This window comes from Cetorhinus maximus, unplaced genomic scaffold (assembly GCF_964194155.1).
Source record: "Cetorhinus maximus unplaced genomic scaffold, sCetMax3.hap1.1 HAP1_SCAFFOLD_1814, whole genome shotgun sequence".
Classification (NCBI taxonomy): Eukaryota; Metazoa; Chordata; class Chondrichthyes; order Lamniformes; family Cetorhinidae; genus Cetorhinus; species Cetorhinus maximus.
In genome coordinates, this window is record NW_027597754.1 from 1 (window position 1) to 23,034 (window position 23,034).

General features: G+C 45.7%; 1 protein-coding gene across 1 annotated transcript in view; it reads left to right on the forward strand.

Moving 5' to 3' along the window:
- The first annotated feature begins 128 nt into the window (after window positions 1-128).
- LOC144676672 (DNA-binding death effector domain-containing protein 2-like) overlaps window positions 129-23,034 on the forward strand; it is a 30,586-nt gene continuing 7,680 nt past the window's right edge. Inside the window, exons 1-6 of the mRNA XM_078537039.1 lie at window positions 129-739; window positions 796-996; window positions 11,525-11,635; window positions 17,604-17,744; window positions 20,392-20,444; window positions 20,697-20,787. Of these exons, the coding sequence (XP_078393165.1) occupies window positions 433-739; window positions 796-996; window positions 11,525-11,635; window positions 17,604-17,744; window positions 20,392-20,444; window positions 20,697-20,787 (904 nt within the window). The 5' untranslated portion in view covers window positions 129-432. The remainder of the gene's footprint in view (window positions 740-795; window positions 997-11,524; window positions 11,636-17,603; window positions 17,745-20,391; window positions 20,445-20,696; window positions 20,788-23,034) is intronic.

The following is a 23,034-nucleotide window of genomic DNA, read 5'->3' on the forward strand; positions in this document are numbered from 1 at the left end:
CCCCACCACCACCACCACCACCTCAGGACAACCAACCGGATCTGGCGCAGGCGCAGCAAAGGGGGGACAAATAATGGGGTGGGGCGGCGGCCAGCTGAGCTGACGCCTGCGCGGAGGGAGGCGGTCGGTTGGCGCCTGCGCGGAGTTGTGGAAAGTACCAGAAAGAGGGCGAGAAAAAACAACAACAACAACAACGGCGTCGGCTTCATCGCAGCAGCAGCAGCGAACTCGACGCCCAGAGCGAGCCAGCGGCCGGTTTATTGTTATTATTATTTTCTTTTCCCTCGGGCCTGTGATTGTTTGAGTTTAATCCCCCTCCCTCTTGTGAGGCCGCGGGTTTGTTGTAATTTTTGAGGGGTTTTTTTTTTCATTCCTCCGACGTTAGGCCTCAGGCCTTCGCCCTGCCCGGGGCCCGGAGTCAGAGGGAGCTCGATGGCGGCGGCAGTGAAGCGGGCTCGCTGGGACGAGGAGGAGGTGCTGGCCTATTACCGGATGCTGTCCCTGCACCAGATGTTCGAGCTGGTCGGCTCCCAGCTCAGCCAGGCCCGACGTCGAGGCCCTGGCCTTCCCTGCTGGACGAGGGCCTACCCGCTGGAGCGGGCGCTGCGGGCGGCCCAGGCCGAGGAGGAGGAGGAGGAGGAGGAAGAGGGGATGGAGGATGGGGGGGAGATGGAGGATGGGGGGGAGGAGGAGGAGGAGGCCCCGGGCCCGGCCTTCCCCCCCCCGCCGCCGCCCCCCCCCCCAGCACCACCCCCACCACCGCCTCCGCCACCACCACCACCAGCCCCCGGCCTGGGGGCCCCCGGCCTCACCCCCTCCCCCTGCCCCCCGCCTCCTTCTCCCTCCACCGGCCCAAGAGCGGCGTCCGGCTCCTGTTCGAGCTGGAGCGGAGGGGCCTGTGCGACGAGACCAACTTCAGGGAGTTGCTGCAGCTCCTCCGGGTCATCAGCCGCCACGACCTGCTGCCCTATGTGGGCCAGAAGCGGGGCCGAGCAGGTAGGAGAGCCCGGGGGGGGGGGACACACACTATAAACCCGGGGGGGGCGGGGGGGGGACACACACACTATAAACCCGGGGGGGACACACACTATAAACCCGGGGGGGGCGGGGGGGACACACACACACTATAACCCGGCGGGGGGACACACTATAAACCCGGGGGGGCGGGGGGGCACACACACACTATAAACCCGGGGGGGGGACACACTCTATAAACCCCGGGGGGGGACAGACACACTATAAACCCGGGGGGGGGGACAGACACACTATAAACCCGGGGGGGGGGGGGGGGCACACTCTATAAACCCGGGGGGGGGACACACTCTATAAACCCGGGGGGGGGGGGGGAGGAGAGTAAACAGGCTGTAGGGGAGGGGGGGAGAGTAAACCGGCTGTAGAGGGGGGGGAGGAGAACTAAACCGGCTGTAGAGGGGGGGGGAGGAGAGTAAACAGGCTGTAGAGGGGGGGAGGAGAGTAAACCGGCTGTAGGGGAGGGGGGGAGGAGAGTAAACCGGCTGTAGGGGGGGGAGGAGAGTAAACCGGCTGTAGGGGAGGGGGAGGAGAGTAAACTGGCTGTAGTCGGGGGGGGGGGGGGGGGGGGGGGGGAGAGAGTAAACCGGCTGTAGAGGGGGGGAGGAGACTAAACCGGCTGTAGGGGAGGGGGGAGGAGAGTAAACTGGCTGTAGTCGGGGGGGGGGGGGGGAGAGAGTAAACCGGCTGTAGGGGGGGGAGGAGACTAAACCGGCTGTAGACGGGGGGGAGGAGAGTAAACAGGCTGTAGAGGGGGGGCGGGGAGGAGAGTAAACCGGCTGTAGGGGGGGGGGGGGGGGGAGAGAGTAAACCGGCTGTAGAGGGGGGGAGGGTTGGGGAGGAGAGTAAACAGGCTGTAGAGGAGGGGGGGGTTGGGGAGGAGAGTAAACAGGCTGTAAGGTGGGGGGGGTTGGGGAGGAGAGTAAACAGGCTGTAAGGTGGGGGGGGTTGGGGAGGAGAGTAAACAGGCTGTAAGGTGGGGGGGGTTGGGGAGGAGAGTAAACAGGCTGTAAGGTGGGGGGGGTTGGGGAGGAGAGTAAACAGGCTGTAAGGTGGGGGGGGTGGGGGAGGAGAGTAAACAGGCTGTAAGGTGGGGGGGGTTGGGGAGGAGAGTAAACAGGCTGTAGGGGGGGGAGAGTAAACAGGCTGTAAGGTGGGGGGGGTTGGGGAGGAGAGTAAACAGGCTGTAGAGGAGGGGGGGGTTGGGGAGGAGAGTAAACAGGCTGTAGAGGAGGGGGGGGTTGGGGAGGAGAGTAAACAGGCTGTAAGGTGGGGGGGGTGGGGGAGGAGAGTAAACAGGCTGTAGAGGAGGGGGGGGTTGGGGAGGAGAGTAAACAGGCTGTAAGGTGGGGGGGGTGGGGGAGGAGAGTAAACAGGCTGTAAGGTGGGGGGGGTTGGGGGAGGAGAGTAAACAGGCTGTAAGGTGGGGGGGGAGGAGAGTAAACAGGCTGTAAGGTGGGGGGGGTTGGGGGAGGAGAGTAAACAGGCTGTAGAGGGGTGGGGGGGGAGGAGAGTAAACAGGCTGTAAGGTGGGGGGGGTTGGGGGAGGAGAGTAAACAGGCTGTAGAGGGGTGGGGGGGGGAGGAGAGTAAACCGGCTGTAGAGGGGGGAGGAGAGTAAACCGGCTGTAGGGGAGGGGGGAGGAGAGTAAACTGGCTGTAGTCGGGGGGGGGGGGGGGGGGAGAGAGTAAACCGGCTGTAGAGGGGGGGAGGAGACTAAACCGGCTGTAGACGGGGGGGAGGAGAGTAAACAGGCTGTAGAGGGGCGGGGGAGGAGAGTAAACCGGCTGTAGGGGGGGGGGGGGGGGGAGAGAGTAAACCGGCTGTAGAGGGGGGGAGGAGAGTAAACAGGCTGTAGAGGAGGGGAGGAGAGTAAACAGGCTGTAAAGGTGGGGGGGGGGGGGGAGGAGAGTAAACCGGCTGTAAAGGGGGGGGGGGGGGGAGAGTAAACCGGCTGTAGAGGGGGGGGGGGGGGGGGGGAGGAGAGTAAACCGGCTGTAAAGGGGGGGGGGGGGGGGAGAGTAAACCGGCTGTAGACGGGGGGGAGGAGAGTAAACCGGCTGTAGGGGGGGGGGGGGGGGAGAGAGTAAACCGGCTGTAGAGGGGGGGAGGAGAGTAAACAGGCTGTAGAGGAGGGGAGGAGAGTAAACAGGCTGTAAAGGTGGGGGGGGGGGGAGGAGAGTAAACCGGCTGTAAGAGTGGGGGAGGGGAGGGGAGTATCCAGACTGTGGGGGAGTCAGAAGAGGCTGTATGTTCTTACTGGCCAACTCTTCCTATCTTCATAGACACTAGTGAAGTACTGAGTCATAAGTAATCATAAGGTTAGAGGGTGGAGTGTCCTGGGACTTGTCTTTTAAATTTATCGAGATTCATAAATGCATGTTCACTCAATCCCACAGACAATTGCACACTCTTAATTTCTGTTTAATACTTCAAGTTTACTTTATTTTTAAATTGGTAAACTAACAGCAGAGAAATAATATTTGAGCCGGTATCCATGTTTTTCTGCTTTCCAGGCTGGGGGAGCTAGTGATGCAGCACCATCAGATTGACCATGAAAATTGTATGTGGGTGGTTTGCATTATAAATGTGCACACAGCAACCTATAATTGGAAAAAGCTGTCACAAAAAATGCTAATGTTTTGTAGGATGATCCTGGCAAACTGAACTTCTCAAAATTGTGTTTTGGCTCTTCAACATCTGTTAAGATAGTCAGTGTTATCAAGAGCTGTAAGGAATATGAAAGTGCCAGCATAGGTTTGGGTGTGCTGATCAGGCCTGTGGTTTAAAGCAGTGTTGTGGAAGGGTCTACTGCTACAGTTTTTGTACTTTCAATTGTACACTGTATTCCACCATACACAACCCTTACTGGTGTGACAGTGTAGGTTGGTTTGCCTTATTTCGTACTTCTAGCACTTATTAAAAATAAGGTTTTGAAAAGATGACCAGTTACAGAAACGAAGCATTAACGTTGTCAAATAGATAGGTAACAATGTTTTTTGTGCCACTGCCGGTACTGAAAGAACATAAGGAACGAGTCTCGAATCTACCTGCTGTTGGTAAGGAACCAAACAAAAACACACAATCTCTGGGGAGGTACTTTAATCGACAATGAGGAAGTAGCCTATTTGTTAAATGAGTACTTTGTATCTGCCTTCACAATAAAGGAAGAGAACAAAATACCAGCAGTACAAGGTCATCTAAAATTAGTTGCTTGGAGGAGCAACTTGGTGGATTTAATATGGTTTTTAGAAATGATAATGGGACTTGAGGCTAATCAATTTCCAGGACTTGTTTAATTCCACCTGAGGATGTTGAGAAACATTGGAAAATTATCACCAGTGCACCCACAATTTCCCAAAGTCCTCTTGATTTGGGAATTGTGCCCTTGATAAATTGTACATGTCACTCCATTATTGTAAGACAGGAGTGGGAGAGAAAGCACTTACTGGAATTTATCATCTGGGTCAGTGGTGGTGCTTCTGAACAAGTATGAGCTGATTAAAGAGTTTATGTGGAATTATGATTGGTATGTCATATCTGATTAATTGAGTTGAATATTTTGAGGGGCTCACTAACATGGTGGGTAGGATAACATTGTCCAAATAGCCTTCCCAAGACATTTGATAAGGTTCCACATGAGAGCACATGGATTGACAGTCACCTTGGGATGTAATAGGAATGTGGAGATGCACAACACCAAAAAGGATCATGGAAATGTGCCCTGGGATGTGACAAGGTGTATTCCACAGGGGATCTGTACTGGGGCATTAGGCCTTATATATCTCTGACTTGGATGAAGACAGAGTCTGAATTACCCAGGAGCATGGTGAGCCTATAGTTCCCCACTACTTTCCCCATGGCACCACCTTAGCCAATCAGAGTTGAATTGCCAACCAATCAGCACCCTCTTCTCCTGCAGTAAAAATTGCGATCATTTGAAATTTGGCATTCTTGCATTTGTCCTGATAAGTGCAAGATAAAAGCCTGGATGAGTGCAGCTCCCACAACACTCAAGAAGCTTGACACTGTCCAGGACAAAGCAGCCGCTTGATTGGTGCCACGTCCACAAACATTCACTCCCTCCACCACCGACGCACAGTAGCAGCAGTGTGTACCATCTACAAGATGCACTGCAGGAATTCATAAAGCCTCCTTAGATAGCACCTTTCAAACCAACAACCGATAACATCTAGAAGGACAAGGGCAGCTGATAGATGGGAACACCACGTGGAAGTTCCCCTCCAAGTCACTCACCACCCTGACTTGGAGATATATCTCTGTTCCTTCACTGTTGCTGGGTTAAAATCCTGGAACTCCCTCCCTAACAGCACTGTGGGTGTATCTACACTACATGGACTGCAGCAGTTCAAGAAAGCAGCTCACCACCACCTTCTCAAGGGCAACTAGGAATTGGCAATAAATGCTGGCCCAGCCAGCGCAGCCCGCATCCTGTGAATGAATATTTTTAAAAAGTTTTTTTTCAGGAATGAGCAGAGAGTTGTCTCCAAGTTGACAGGTTGCATTTTAGTTGTGTATATCCCTTCATGGCCCCACCTCCAGCCCTCATAATTCTGTGTTTTCCCCCATTCTTCCTCATACCATTAGTGGAATATGAATCCAAATCATGGCTGTAAGTGTATAGGTGGGTATATCCTGCAATTGGACTTAAAACCCGGAGTGACAGTGTTATGACGGAAACAGCAGTGGCAGAATGTTTGTCAAATTCAAAATTTTTAACATACAATTTATTGTTGATAGTTCATAGTCTTCTGCGCAAAAAAACAGAATCAATGCCTGCATGTTAATATTGGAGGCCTTCACAATCTTTTACTGCCCATCTGTTTATGGATCATGTACATCTGTTTTTCTAATTTAGGAAACAATACTTCAGTGGCTTGGATACAGAATAGGCTAGTAGAAAATGACAATGGTAGGAGTCATCAAGAGGGAGGTTACAATACTTAAGATTTTTTAAAAAAACTGAGGACAAATGTTCCAGAAGATAGCAGAGGCCCTGGCTTCCATTTTAAGAATTCAGCAGAAAAAGGAGTAGGGCCCTGAGGGCTGCTGGAACATGTAGGAAATTGGAACCGGAGTTCCAAAACTCAAGCCTGCTCTGTCATTCAATAAGGTGGCTGGTCTTTCTCAACTCCACTCTCTGCCCTATTCCCATATGCCTCGATGTACAAGAATCTGCCAATCTTAGTCATGAGTATACTCAATGACTGGGCCTCCATGCTGTCTGGAGTAGAGAATTCCAAAGATTCATAACCCTCTGAAATTTCTCCTCATCTGAGTTCTAAATGGCCACCCCTCATCCTGAGACTAGTTCTAGATTTTCAAACCACTGGAAAGTCTCTGTCTACCCTATCAAGCCCTCTAAGAATTTTTATACGTTTCAATGAGAAAGTCTCTGATTTTTCTAAACTCTGGAGAATATTGACCTATTCTGTTTGAGATCTCCTCATTGAAAAGCCCTCTGATCTCTAGAGATCAATCTATTGAATTTTTGCTGAACTCCTGCCTTTGGTAAGGAGACCAAAACTGTGCCGGGTACTTTGGGTGTGGTCTCTCAATGCTTATATAATTGCAGCAAGACTTGTTACTCTTGTACTTCAACCCCTTTACAATAAAGGCTGATTCCTGTACTTGCACTTTAACTTTCAGTGATTTAAGTCCAAGGACACTATAAATACTCTCTCCCTAGCCGGCGATGCCCACATCCCATGAATGAATAAATAAAAAATGCCAACATTTAACATAGAAAATAGGAGTAGGTCATTTGGCCCTTCGTGCCTGCTCTGCCATTCAATATGATCATGGCTGATCCTCTATCTCAACGTCATATTCTCGCTCTCTCCCCTGACTGAAAATCTGTCTATTTTCTCCTCAGATATATTCAGTGACTTGGCCTCGACTACCTTCTGTAGCAGAGAATTCCACAGGCTCACCGCCCTCTGAGTGAAGAAATTTCTCTTCACCTCAGTCCTAAATGGTCTACCCTGTATCCTGAGATTGTGACCCCTTGTTCTAATAGACACCCCAACCAGAGGAAATATCATCCCTGCATCCAGCCTGTCCACCCCTGTCAGAATTTTATATGCTTCAGTGAGATACCTTCTCACTCTTCTAAACTCCAGCGAATACAGGCCTAGTGAGCCCAATGTCGTCTCATACGACATTCCTGCCATCCCAGGAATCGGCCTGGTGAACCTTCACTGCATTCCCTCTATGGCAAGTATATCCTTTCTTAGGTAAGGAGACCAAAACTGCACACAATACTCCAGCTGCAGTAAGACATCCTTGCTCCTGTACTCAAATCCTCTAGCAATTTTTCAAACATTTCCCAATCTATCACCATTTAAATAACACTCTGCTATTCTGTTTTTCCTACCAAGGTGGATAACTTCACACTTATCCACTTACTGCACCTGCCATGTATTTGCCTGCTCAGTCAACCTGTCTAAATCGTCTTGAAGCCTCGGCAAACTTGGAAGTATTACATTTGGTTCCCTTGTCCAAACCATTGATGTAGCTGGGACCCAAGCACTGAGCCCTGCAATATCCCACTAGCCATTGCCTGCCACTCCAAAAAAGACCCATTTATTCCTAGTCTCTGTTTCCTGTCTGCTAACCAATTCTCAATCCATGCCAGTATGTTACCCCCCATCCCGTGTGCTTTAATTTTACACACTAACCTCCTATGTGGGATTTTATCAAAAGCTTTCTGAAAATCCAAGTACACCACATCTGTTGGCTTTCCCTTATCGATTCTCCAGTAGGTTTGTCAAACATGATTTCCATTTCATAAATCCATGTTGACGTTGTCTAATCCCATTGATATTTTCTCAGTGTCCTGTTATCACATCTTTTATATTAGAGTCTAACATTTTCTCTGCTATTGATGTTAGGCTAACCGGTCTGTAATTCACTATTTTCTCCCTCCTTTTTTAAATAGTGGGGCTACAGTTGCCACCCTCCAATCTGCAGGGACTGTTTCAGAATCTACAGAATTTTGGAAGATGACAACCAACACATCCACGGCCACCTCCTTTAGTACCCTGGGATGTAGATTACTGGCCCCTGGGATTTCTGGCTTTCAATCCCATGAATTTCTCCAGTACTACTGTTTTAGCAATAATTTTCTTCAATTCCTCCTCCTCACTAGACCTTTGGTCCCCTAGTATTTCTGGGAAGTTATTTGTGTCTTTCTCTGTGAAGACAACAAAAGTAGTTTAATTGCTGTGCCATTTCCTTGTTATAAATTCTCCCGTTTCGGGCTGTAAAGGACCTACATTTATCTTCACCTATTTTTTTTCTTTTTACTACTTATAGAAGCTTTTACAGTCCGATTTTATATTCCTTGCAAGTTTACCCTCATGGTCTCATCTTTTGAATGAAAATTCTGCTTTTCCCTTTCTACCAACGTAGATAATTTCACCCTTTCCCCACCTTGCTCGCTCATTTAGCTGGTCCGTATATCCCTTTTCAGCCTCTGTGTTCTCCTCACAGCTTTCTTTCCCATTTAGCTTTGTATCGTCAGCAAACTTGGATATGATACACTCCATCCTCTCATCTAAGTTGTTAATATATATATTGTAAGTAGCTGAGGCCCACTGACCTTTGTGGCACTATGCTAGTTAGAACCTGCCAACCCAGTTTTCTTCCCCGTTACCAATCCTCAATTCAAGCTAATCCATTCTCCTTCATTGTAAATGTAATTCCTGCAGAGCTCATCTCGGGGACTAGAGTTATCTTAATATCAGTGGGAGGAGCAATACTGAATCTTTAGTGAAACATTAGATAAGAAAACACACAGAATCTGAGAAAACATTGATTTCTAAAAGGATGATTGTGCTTAACCAACCTTACTGAATTATTTAACAAGTAAGAGTAGACAAAGGTAAGGTGGTATACATAGACTTGCAGAAGGCCCCCGATTAGGTGCTGCATAAGAGATTCTTGTGAAGCAGAACGGATTGAAAGCTGACTGCAAAACTGACTACTGATGGAGTTATGGAAAGTTTCTCATGACGAGCAGGAAGTGGTCTCTCATAGGTATTTGTACGGGGACTGCTGTTTACCAGACACGTAAATGATTTGGATTCATGAACTGGAGCTTATGACATCAGTATGTGCAGCTCCCCATAAATTGGACATGCTGTGAAAAATATGGTCTACCCTGTATCCTGAGATTGTGACCCCTTGTTCTAATAAACACCCCAACCAGAGGAAATATCATCCCTGCATCCAGCCTGTCCACCCCTGTCAGAATTTTATATGGATAACAGAGTGGAAATGAGAATTATTTTTGTGCAGTGAGTTAATTTCTGGACTGCACTGCCTGAATGGTAGTGTAAGCAGATTGAATAATAACTTTCAAAGAGGAATTGGAACATTTACAGGACTATAGGGAAAGAGGAATGGACAACTCTTTGAAAGACCAGCTTAAGCTCAATGGGCTGGTTCACCACATCCTGTCCTGCACAGTTTTGTGAACAGGCTTGCAGACTAGGTGGATCAATGGTAAATGAAACTCAGTATGAGCTGGTTCATTTTAAGAGGAGGAACAAGAAGGCCACTTATACCTTGGAAGGTAAGAAACTAGATGGAGTACCACAGCAAAGAAATATGCAAATACAGATATATAAATTACTAAAAATAGCGCCTCAAGACTTAAAAGTACAAACCAAGTAATAGGGTTTATTTCTTAAAGAATGGAATACCAAAACCGGGCGATGATGTCAAATTGATACAGCCCTTTGGTGAGAGGGCACTTGTGGGCAGATCTGGTCCACATACAAAGGAAAGTTTAGAAAAGATATAAATGGCTATTACCAGCATTGAAAAGTAGCAACTGTTCAGAAAGAATGAGCAGGCTGGGGCTCTTTTCTCTGGAGAGGAAATCAGGAGGAAACTTGATAGAAATCGCTTACACTTTGAAGGGGTTTGATAAGGTGGATGCAGAGAAACTGATTGTGAAGAGCAACGGCGTGAGAAGCATGAAGATGATTTTGGAGTTGGAGTGAGGGACACAGTTGTAATCATTCAACAACTCAGGAATTTGCTGGGATTTTTGACGAGTCCCTCAGTGTTCCTTTCCCCATTTACTGCTATGTGTTATGCAGTACAGAAACTGACCATTCAGCCCAGCAGGTTTATGTTACACACTGAACTACCTCCCTTCATGTAACTGCCTCGGCATCAAACCTCTTCCTTTGTTAACAGCGAGGCTGATGAAGCATTGTGCAGGAGGCCCTGAAGATTGTTAGCCCTGTCACAGAAAACAGTTCTGTTTTTAAAACATCCTTTCTTTGGATATACAAAGAGCAAGAACAGATTTAGGACGAGAAAGAAATTAAAAGCCCACAGCAAAGATCAGAAATTGAAACTCGGTGTGAATGAAGGGGTTGGAAAGAGTGGGTGAGTCCAGGACAGGGGGCATCGATAGAGGATGGTTGCCAACAGATCAAACCATGAACTGAAGAGGAATTTGTTTGTGTGGAGCAGTGAGAATGTGGAACACGTTGCCATATGGAGGGGCTGAAGCAGATAGGACAGAACAAGGGAAGGATTGAAGCATGCAAGAGCACGATGGGGATAGAGGGAACTGGAGCAGGGCCGGAAGAAGTCATTAGCCAGGTAGGAGCTGTGTGTGGAGAATAAATACTAACACACTTGTTGACTCAAATGGCCTGTTTCAGCGCTGTAGGAAAGATGTAAAGGAATTTAATCTGAAATTGTCTATTTTTCCAGGCCATTGTGAAAAAACCCTACACCCTGCAATAGAGGAAATGTCATGCTCTCCTATATTCAATGCAGAGATTTATTGTGTTATTTGGAGTATGTGAGGATTTTAATTGCTTAATAAAGAAATCTCTTAGAAATCCATTCCAAAACTGTCACTACATTGTATGTCTGGGGAGGTCTCCTGCAAAGCATTTTCCAAAAGCTTTCACAATATGTACCCAGTTTCCTACTTCCATAGCACACTGCTCCCTATTTACAATCATGCAACTTTGACTTACTGGGGGTAATATTGTGGAGAATCTGTCACTTCATTTTAGCTTCTCTAATCGGGCTTTATTTAGAACAGAAAAAGACCAAAGACTCCAGCAAGGCTCTATTTTCATAGACTAATTCCAGTGTCTGCTTTCTCATTATTTCTCTCAATTCTCAGAGTTGACGTGAGTTAATAATTGGATTTCCCACCCCCTGCCACTATTGTGTGAACTATGATGCCAAAAGCGTTGGCCTGGTATTCACTTCTGCGATGATTGTATTGCAGCACAACGGCCAAGTTATGATGCTACCAAATTCATTTGGTGATGACGAGGTTAATCATGTATCAACCATTAATTTGCTTAAAAATACTACATGGAGAATTAAAACGATTACTTTTTGCCGATGGGTTAGTTAACAGGCCCATATACTGTGGTAGCTTGTTTTTTCTAATTGACCATATATTTGAATTTTCTCCATGCCCTTCCAGTGTCTCCTGAGAGGTGCAATTCCGGAGGTCCCGTGTCAGGAGTTGGAGAGCAGGTGGAACGCTGTTTGAATTCTGAGCGTGCTGACTCAACACAGAGCGAATGGGAATCTGGTAATCTTCAGTCTTGTCTTCTGCCTATTCTGTCAACAAACCGCTCAGCAGAATGGTTTATCCTGCGAGTACCTGAGACATACGACAGCTTGCACTTCTCTCACACTGCTCTAGTATAGAGGAGTCAGAGGCAAGATAATGTATGCTGAACACTGAGCAGAAAAAGTGGGATGTGAAAGCTGAAGAGGTGTTCTGCAGGACTTTTGACAGACACGAAGGAAGTGACTGAAAGAGTGGCTAGTGATGATATAGCAGTGAGAGAGGGGAGTGAAGAGTAACTTGATCTCAGAGGAGAGGAGGGAAGGATGTCGGGGGTGGTGGGTGAGAGCAGAGGGGTGGCCAAGACAATAGAGGATTTTGGCGAGGATGTGTGGATAAGATTAGTTAAGCCTTCTGTTCCTGCTTGCTATCAAGCGATTGCTGCAGAAGGTAGCATGTATGGGTGTCTGTAATTACCTCTCCCTATCCCTTCTGTCAAAACTTCTCTCCATCTGCCACTTGTTTGCCCGTTCTGCTAGCCTGTCCTGTCGCAGTCAATTAATATCATCCTCACTCTGTGCCACTCCTCCAGGCTTGGTATTTTCAAATTTAAAATTTTTCTGTATTCCAATGTCAAGTCATTTATGGACATCAAAAAAAGCAGTGGTCAGAACCCAGTCCACCTCCCTCCAGTCTGAAAAATAACCATTTACCACAGCTCACCGTTTTCTGACCTTAAGCCTTTTTTATCCAGTTAGTCACTGACTCCTATTCTATGAGCCCCACTTTTGTTAATCGGCCTTTTATGCAGAACTCCTAGATGGTGGCATAGTGGTAATATCACAGACTAGTAATCCAGAGGCCAAGGTTAACGCTCTGGGAGCATGGGTTCAAATCCCACCACGGCAGTTGGTAAAATTTAAGTTGAGTTAAATCTAGATTTAAAAAGCTACTCTTGGTAATAGTGACCATGAAAAGTCCCAACTGGTTCACTAATGGGCAAAGGAAACCTGCCCTTACCTGGCGCCACCGACATGACCGATCTACCAGAGGTGGTGGCACAGCTGCTATGCAGTCGATGGAGTTGCCCTGGGAGTTATGATTCTGAACCCCAGGAAGTCTAGTGGCATCAGGTCAAGCGTGGGCAAGGAAACCTACTGCTGATTACCACCTCCTGCCCCAACCACAGCTGATGAATCAGTACTACTCCATGTTGAACACCACTTGAAAAAATCACTGAGGGTGGCCGGGGTCAAAATTTACTGAGTGAGGGGCTTCAATGTCTTTGTTCAATGCAAGTGGTCAGGGAACCACAAGAGGGAAAAACATACTTGACCTCATCCTCACCAACCTGCCTGCCACAGATGCATTTACCCATGACAGTGTTGGCCAGAGTGACCACCACACAGTCGCTGTGGAGATGAAGTCCTACCTTCACATTGAGGATACCCTCATGTTGTGTGGCACTACCACCGTGCTAAATGGGATAGATTTCGAACAGATATAGCAACTCAAGACTGGACATCCATGAGGCGCTGTGGGCCATCAGCAGAATTCTACCATTACCATCGAGCCAGAGCGGGGATCAACCCTGGTTCAACGAAGAGTGCAAGAGGTTGTGTCAAGAGCAGCACTGGGCATCCCTAAAAATGAGGTGTCAACCTGGTGAAGCTTCAATACAGGACTACCTGCGTGCCAAACCAGCATAAGCAGCAAGCGAGAGACAGCGATTCCACAATTAAAGGATCAAATCTAAGCTCTGCAGTGGTGAATGGTGGTGGACAATTAAACAACTCACTGGAGGAGGCGGCTCCACAGATATCCCCATTCTCAATGAAGCGGGAGCCCAGCACATCAGTGCAAAAGTCAAGGATGAAGCATTTGCAACAATCTTCAGAGATTGGCTGATCTATCTTGGCCTCCTCTGGAGCTCGCTAGCATCACTTGCTAGTATTCGGCTGATATACCACATCGGTATAAAAGGCTGAAGCATTCACAAGAATCTTCAGCCAGAAGTGCCAAATGTCAGCCTTCTCCGGAGGTCCCCAGCATCACAGATGTCAGCCTTCAGCCAATTCAATTCACTCCGCATGATATCAAGAAATGGCTGAAGGCACTGGACACTGCAAAGGCTATGGGCCCTGACACCATTTCAGCAATAGTACTGAAGACCTTTGCTCCAGAACTAGCTGTGACTTTCGCCAAGCTGTTGTAGTACAGCTACAACACTGGCATCTACCTGGCTATGTGGAAAATTGCCCAGGTATGATCTTGTCACAAAAGCAGGACAAATCTTTGGAGGTCCAAAATTGTTGGTCAGTCATCTCAGTTCCAGGACATCACTGCAGGAGTTCCTCAGCGTAATGTCCACAGCCCAACCACCTTCAGCTGCATCATCAATGACTTTCCTTCCACCATAAGGTCAGAAATGAGAATGTTCACTGATGATTGCACAATGTTCAGCGCCATTCGTGACTGCTTAGATACTGAAGCAGTCCATGTCCAAATGTTAAAAGACCTGGTTAATATCCAGGCTTGGGCTGACATGTGGCAAGTAACATTCACACCACACAATGACGTTCTCTAACAAGAGGGAACCTAACCATCTCCTTTTGATGTTCCATGGCATTACCATCACTTAATCCCCCAATATCAACATCCTGGGGGTTACCATTGACCAGAAATAACTGGACTAGTTATATAAATACTGTGGCTACAAGAGCAGGTCAGAGGCTGGGAATCCTGCAGCAAGTAATTCCCCTCCTGACTCTGCAAAGCCTGTCCACCATCTACAAGGCATAGGTCAGAAGTGTGATGGAATAATCGCCACTTACCTGGATGAGTGCTGCTTGATGCCATCCAGGATAAAGCTCTGACAACACCTTCCACTACCATCTAGAAGGACTAGGGCAGCAGATAGATGGGAACATCACCACCTGGAAGTTCCCCTCCAAGACACTCACCACCCTGACTTGGAAATATATCGGCAGTTCCTTCACTGTCGCTGGGTCAAAATCCTGGAACTCCCTCCCTAACAGCACTGTGGGTGTACCTACACCACAGGGACTGCAGCGGCTCAAGAAGACAGCTCACCACTACCTCCTTAAGGGCAATTAGGGATGGGCAATAAATGCTGGCCCAGCCAGCGAAGCCCACATCCCATTAAAGAATAAAATAGAAAAAAAGTTGTCAAATGCTTTCTTAAAATCCCCATAGACAACACCCATTGCATTCCCTTCATTATCCATCTTATCCAAAAATGCAATTAGATTTGTCAAGGACAGAATAAATATGTCCTGATTTTTTAAATCATAAGGAATCTTTTGCCATGTTGAGTGCTTATAGATTAACAAGTGTAGTGACAAGTGCATCTCTCTTGTGCTTTTTGAAATGTAGGGAAATTGCCTGGGATGCCTTGCAGAGCTATGAGGAACAGATGGGCGCTGAATCATAGGATTCAAGGTTAGGAAGAGTGAGCAAAAGCTTGGTCAACGTGGACCTTAAATAAGACGGAGTGAAGAGCCAGCATAGCTTGGGAAGGAAATTTCAGGGTATGCGACCTAGCAAGCTGAAGGCATGGCTGGGGCACTGAGGAGCCAATGTAGATACAAAGGCAGGTGTGATGGGGGAGAAGGATTGTGCAGGATAGGCTAGGGGCAGCAGAAGGTTATGGAGACTAGACTGGTGGCCAGGAAGAATAGAGTCTGGAGTGACAGTGGAAGGGTTGAGGATTTTGGCAGCACATGAGCTGTGAAATAAGGGAGATGGGAGAAGTCGGCAGTCTGTGATGGGGAAAATATGGGCATGGAAGCTCCAACAGCTTCATATTTGTGAAGAGCCTCATTCAAAGTGAGATTGGGGGTTATGGAGTTGGTAACAGGTTGTGGGAAAGAGGTTTGCAGTAGTAATAGTGAGTAAAAAAAACTTGTGATGCAAATGGAAGTGATTCTTATAATGCATCCACAGCAGTTTCCTTAATCTGTTTCACTGTACATCCAGCAAGGAAGGACACCGTGCTGGATTTAATTCTGGGGAATGACCTGATAAGAGATGGAGACTTGGGGAAAATGGGTAGGTTCGTATTTAAAAATATAAAGGAAAGTTGAAGTCCCGAATAGAGGTGTTAGACTGAAAAATTCATCAATTTTGATGGGATGAGATGCAAGGAGCAAGTCTTGGTGAGGGAGACCATTTGGCAAGCAATGACCATGTGTTTAGAGTTGTTATTTTGGGGGGGAAAAAGGGACAGGGAAAAAAAAAGAAAATATTCAACTGGGTGAGCGATAATTTCAATGAGTTGAAAAGTCATCTGGGCTTGGGTGATTTGGTATTAAAGATTAGCAAGTGAAATAGTGAGTGAGCAATGGGAGGCCTTCAGAGCAGAGATATTTTGGTACAGATTAGACACATTCCCGTGAGGTGGGGAGGGGCTTAAAGCTAGATAGAGCCCCGTGGATGATTAAAGATATTTTAAAATGAAACTGGAAAAGAAGCTTATGATAAATGTTAACAGACGAACAGAGTGAGTACAAAAATTGGAGGGGAGAAGTGTGAAAGGAAATTACCAGTATTATGAGCCCTGTAGAGACACACCCAGTGATTAACAATCAAATTACGCCAAAAGATTCCACGTTTTTTAACAAAACCAGAGAAGCAGACTAGATGGGCCAAATGGCCTGCTAATTCTTGTGTTGTGTACTGTACATATGAAGATAAATGAACAAAGTAAGCATTACTAACTTAACACCATCATTTAAGACTTAAAGGGGAAACTGGATTTATACCGTACTTCCTAATTCCACCCAAGTTTCATCATACAAGACCTTGCGGATTCATTCACTTCTCGTTTTTGGTATTCGAATCCAGTATGCCACCGCTCTCCAGAAGTCACTTCAATTTTTCCTCTGTGTTCCAGCTGTTCTGAGGTATGAAATTTCATAGGGATCCTTCCGAAAGCTTTTGGCAAAGCAATCCGCCGACTTTCTTCCAAACCATACAACTGTGGAAATCTCAGTTGACGTTTAGGCCTCACTGCATTTGTGATTTTAAAATTCAGGAACACCCCTAATTACTAATGGCCTCTATGTTCCTTGGCTTCCTGGCTTTGGACAGACACAGCTTCTGGCAGACACACTCTGCCTTCTCTAAGCTAACTGTTTTTAATTGGGGAGCAAAAATGAAATAGTGTGGAGGCAGAGGGCATGACTAAAAGTACTTTGCATCAGTTTTCATTAAAAGAGGATTCTGCCAAAGATAGTGAAGAAGGAGATAAAGATATTGGATAAGCTAAAAGTAAAGCACTCTTAAAAGGTAGGTAGTATCACAGCAGAAAGGCACACGGTTAGATGATGTTCCAGTCGGCCTAATTCCAGTGGTTGGGGTGATGGTGTTTTGAGGCATTAATCTGAGAAAATTAGTAGGCATTTTTTAAAAATGGGTTAATAACTGAGAACCAGTGCAGATTTGTTAAAGGCAAACTTGATTGAGTTCCTTGAAGGACTGGCGAGGATACTGTGGGTAAAGCGCCTGAATATAGAGTTTCAAAAGGTATTTGATGAAGTACCAAGTTAGAAACTTGTTAGCACAATTGAAGCCCATGAGGTTAAAGGGGCAGTGACGGTGTGGAGTTGAAATTGGAGGGAGAAAGAAACTACGCAGGGGGTTATAATCTGAAATATTCTGCTTGAAAGGATGGTGGATCAGATTGAATAACTTTCAACGGAAACATATAAATAATTGAGGAAAAATTTGTATGGTTACAGGGAAAGTCAAGTGGGACAAATGGGTAGCTCTTACAAAGAGTTGCCATGGACAAGGTGAGCCAAAATGGCCTCTTTTGCAAAACGTTGACCCTATAAGTATTTGAAAAGGACAGTGGAAATGGGATTGGATAGTTTCAGTTCAAGCCAGCAGATAGAATCACAGGCAGCTATCTACTTGCTCTGTGTTTGGACTGGAAATTGTACTGAAAGCAGTGTTTTCTTTACAGGTACGTCCCTTAGCAAGCGACAGGGTACAAGCCGCAGGAGAGGTCGAGGCGCTGGTAAGCGGAGGAGGCGTAAGGGACATGTGCTCCGTAACCATGAAGAAAGAGAGCATCAGTCCCCCCCTCAACAGAGAGCAACCTGTGGTGAGTGTTTTCCTGAGTTTATTTTAATTTCTTAAATTTTACTGGGGCTGAAATCTATCATATATAATATATATATAATATAAAGTTTTTAAGAAAATTTCTAATGGGGAGCTGCTGGCTCTAAGTACTTTCTAGGTAACTGAATATACAGAGATCACATTGAGTATATTGGGCACAGAGTGCTGACTCCTAAACACGGCAAATATCTTTTCAACATGAAATAGAGTTGCTGCAGAATTGAAATATGGGGGTAGAAAATATATGGTAAGATGGGTATGATAATAAACGGGACCGACAAAGAACATAGCTTTATCAGCAAAGACATGTCCTGTTATTACCAAATGAATAAACATAGTAACTACAAAGAAGCTTTCTCTATCCCCAACCCCACCCCCTCCGAGAGAGAGCTGGTTAATATAGAATCGGTTTCAGATGAGTGCCAGATAAAACTGGCTGTGGGCAGTGGCATTCCAAGTATTCTTAAAAGAAACCAGTCACTCCGGCAAAACACAACTTCAATAAATCTGCATTTTTATACCAAGGAGGGATGGTGTTCTGCAGAAGGAAACCGTCACTGTACTTTTGGTGACATTGCCTAATGTTTGAAGTGCATTGTAGAGTTTGAATTCATCATAGAAGCTGTGGAATTCCATTTTTATTGGCATTTTGTGTACAAGTGGGGGCCGATTATTCATGTGGGTCAGTGAGGAGTGACAGTGCAACAAGCTGGTCTCTGTGGGAATTTTAAAGTCTTTTAAAAACTTGCCAGCTGAACTTCCCACAGCGATGTAAATTCCCAATGTATAATTTCTCATCAAAAAAACCCCACAGGCGACTAATCTTAAAGATGGGGTAGGGGGTGACATTGTTTAACAATGTGTGTATGGGACTGATCTGTCGTGACGTTCCCCTGAGAAGCCCTGAACTTTTTTTTTCATTTTGGAAATGTGGGCTGGTCTAGTTAATAGGATCCACAGGTCAGTATTCCACATGGTATCTATCTTGGAAGAAACAGGTGTTTTTTATGTCCTAGGCAATCCATCATGTTCCTCGGTCCACTTCAAGCATTATTGTATGAGATTGCAATCTGTAAACTAAGCAAGTGTCGGAACTGAACTGTCTCAGCATGCTTCTGGGTAACTCAGCAGTCATGATCGTACTCAAATGCTCACAGACTGGTCTTCCGATAGTATTGTGTGAATAATCCCATACTAATCCTCTCGGTCCAGTGCTGCTTAAATAAATATGCAGTGTTCTTAGTGATTGTACTTATCAAATGAGCAAACATCTCGAGTGTCTACATGTAGTTAATCTATATCTTGATACCCATTTGGTGGGTGGGTGCATGACTCCTTGCTCTGCTCTTAAGTTCAGCCATGTGCAAACAGCATGCCAAGAAGTCTTGGAAGTGTCACTAGCTTCCCTTGCTGAGTACATAAATAAATCCCCATTGTAGTACAGAGCCAGGCAGGGAAAGAAGGCCCACCTCCAGTTCCTTGCCTTTTTAGAAAGGTGGGGGGGAAGGCATTTGAGTTGCGGTATTTATGTAGATATCATACAGGATCGGGCTCAACTATAATTCCCCTCATTCAGAGCTCACTGAGCAATAGAAATGTCAAACCTTTCCATTTCTTGTCCAGCTCACAGTCCAGGAGCATTTCCAGACAGATGTGCTGGTGGTCATTATTAAGGCTGTTTTGTGAGACCATTTGCTAAAGGATGCTCGATGGTATGTTGGAAGATGCAGTTTCTTGACTGGAAGGTTGAATTTCCTGAATAACATTCTCTTGCATTCTGTTCCTGGGTGCACTAAAGTTTAATCCTCCGTAACTTTATTATAACATCTCTGCTCTGTGTGTTCTAAGAAGTGACACAAAAGTGGCCAGTCCACATGTTCTCAACTCCCACCTTTCTCCCCACCACTGCCACCCCTGCCCCACCATCCTCACCAAAAAAAGGAGTCAATATACATTTTCTGCAGAAGGGTAGGACTGATGGAGTGATGAGCAGCCCCAGGTTTCAGATTTACCAGCCTTTGTGGGAGTTGAGCACTCATAAATTTGTACTTCATGGGGCCAGAGCAAGTCTGATTTTCATTCTCAAAGTATAGAAGCTACAGTTGTACTGACAACTTTTAAAGCTGCAAACCTTTTAACCTCCATGGCAGTGTGAGTGGGGCTTGAACCTTTCCATTACTCATTCAAACTAGCAACTTTTCACCAGTCTGTGAGCATATTGTAATAATCGACACAGTCCAAAGAGCTTCAGCATATGTGTTTCGAATGAACTGGGATTGTTGCAATATATTGATCTGAAGTTTAACTGTAGTGTTGCAGCACTCTGTCACTGCTAGTGAATTGAGGATTGTAACTCTACAGTAAGGCACCGTGACAATTTACATATCTACTTGAACAATGGTGGAGCCCTTCCTTGGAGTTGATTTACTTGCATTTTCACACTTGTGTTAAATAAATGATGAGGAATTTTGTGGAACAAAACGTTTCTTTGCAAAAGTCTGGTGAAATATGTTGATCCTGTTTGTGTCCATGTTGCCTACGTGACAGCAATCCTACCCTCTGAGCGATCTGCAAGATATCTGTTCTAAAGAAGAGTCTCTCTATGCACACGTTCTTTCAAAAAAACATAGGTTGGCTCTCTTGTACAACAACTTCCTTCATGATGTGGCAACAGAAGTTTCTGGTAGGTCCGAGCACAGCATCAACGACAAAAAAGCAGTATGTGATTTTCTTCAAATATTAATCGCAAAAAAGCCTTAATTCTTTAAAAGCAATCCAAGGATTCTTGTTTTACTATAATATAATTATAGTACAATCTAGTTGTACGTGCTTTGAAAAGTAGTGTAACTTGTTTTATACTTGAACAACACTTCAGCTTCTGTCGCGAGATCTGTTTTTTTTTTGAGGATTTTTGTGATCAAACATTTAATTGCAGGTGTACCATTCAAAGGTTGGTGATAAGAGAGTTTGTGTCTCTGACAAAGATTCAACTTTAAGGAAATGTTCTGACACGAGAATAGAAAAAGGTAAACCTTTAAACTTGTTGAGGGGGAACAAACACTTGCTAGACTAAAATACTCAGTGGCCCAAATATTGAAGATGGCAGCCAGGCTAATCCCTGTAACTGGAACACAATGTCCTGTTCTCGATAAAAGCACATTGTGAAGTATGTCCTCAGTGTCTCCATGAAAGGCCAGAATTACTTCAAACTAAAGAAAGGAGCTATTGGAATTGATAACTACCTGCAATCTGCTGTATACAATCTTGTCTTAACAAACCAGGAGGATGTAAAAGACCCTGACTCTTTAAAAAAAAAGAAGTTTCAACAGCTGGCCTCAATCCCAGATCTGGGTTCAGATTTCAGTATGGAGTGACCTTTGGTTACCTGGTTCCTGCATTATCTTCCATTATGAAGTCCTGGGCAGTTAGTAAGTGAGCATCTCAACAACACTCACAACTCCCCCAAATGTGTTGGTGAAGGATCCTGAGGGGTGGGGGAAGGTTGGTGAGAAGCTGCTGATGCTTCCAGTAAACAGTACAGAGATTTTGACTTCCATTTTCTGGTGGGTGTGAATATCCAGATGGTTACTAAAGCAAACTGAAATTCCTGTGCAAAATGTTGTGGTTGGAGCTGGTTTGAGGTCTGCCAGGAGTCGGGTTTCCACCCACTACTGTCCCTTAGAGCAAGTTGGGAGACGTTTGGAATTGCCCATCCATGAAGTGGAAGCCTGGGCTCTACCCGTTTTCTGCTGTTACACGAAACTAGTTTCAGCACACATCTCTTTAATTAAAAGAATAACCCTAAAGGATTAACTCCCAAAGAACTTGGGTTCCAGGAATTTGCATGCGATTATTGGTCAAAGCTTATCACTAAAATTTAGAAAGGTTAAACGGAGTTGGTTTGTGGCAGTCGTGACACTTTTGAGATGCTCTCTGAGATGGACATCATTGACTTGAAACTCCATGATTACATTCAATTATCAGACTTTGTATATGATTTCAATGCCTTTATGGGGAGGCAGGGTGGGCGGGGAAGTCGTGCCCCTTCCCATGTATATATTGGAAAGTAGTCCTGGGCTCCTTGTTTTAATGGACGCATGAAATGACTCGAGCTCACTTGTTACTCTACATCAGACTCTTAGCATGAGTGTATCCTTTCCAAACTCTACTCAACATTTTATTGGGAAGTTAATTGACTTCAGGGCCAAATTCACAGAACCATTAAGAATGCGAGGATCTGTATGTGGGAAATGCGATCTCATTATCAACACTATGTCCATAAGAACAGCCAGGGCACTAATTGCCTTATTACAGCTTCCTTACTGGTACTTGTGGCATCAGCATTTCTGATTGGAATACCATGCACTGAACCAGTTAGTATCCTAGGACCCAAAACCAAGTGTCAATCTGTGTTTCTTTTGATACCCTGAAGGTGAAACCCAATCCACCCTTTAATTCGCTATCAATGTTCATGCTGTCTCCCTATTTTCCACCTGCACCATCTAGTCCGATCAAACTGAACTGATGTGATTCCCTTGGACTAAGCACTGGTTATAGTGTTTGTCACTTGTTCTGCCACACTTCAGTGAATAGCTGCATTTTGTGGCTGAATAGGTGGTGAAGAATTTTTTTTACATAGTGGCCAATCGCACACAAAGCAACAGTAGCCTGCTGCTAGCGATGTGCTCATCGTTATCTCCAACACGCAGCACGTGTCTCGGAGGTACAGCAACTGGTCTTCCTGTCACTGTTTGCTCTGTGCTTAGTCTGGGTATGTGTTGTGAAGGTGAGGCCTGCCTGTCTCTGTTGCCAATTGTATAGTCTGAGCTGTGTATGCGTAACTGTTCTGTTGATGAAGCTTATATCAAGTGGCAGAAATGTTTTAAAAGTCAAAACCTGTCTCTCTCAGTTCACAGTTAACACTCTGCAGCAAGATGATAAAGTAGACGCAAAGAGCGAGCTGGTGGACTAATTGTCAACCAGCAAAACGCAGGAATTTAAACAAACGGGGGTCCCCTCAGCCTCAAGGAAATCAACTTACATAGGAGTTACACTCTCAAAGCAATCTGCTCTCCTGTATCTACGTTGTCTTTTGGACTAAGGTGCACATCTTCTCACAATGAAGCTTGAGATTCAGAGCTGGAATTGGGGGTATTCTTTATCCCCACAATAACCAAAGGTTGGAAAATACGGAACAGCGTGTTTGTCAGTGAATTCAACTGGCATATCCGTCTCGAAACATGTTTATGTCAAGGATACATACATCTGCTGGG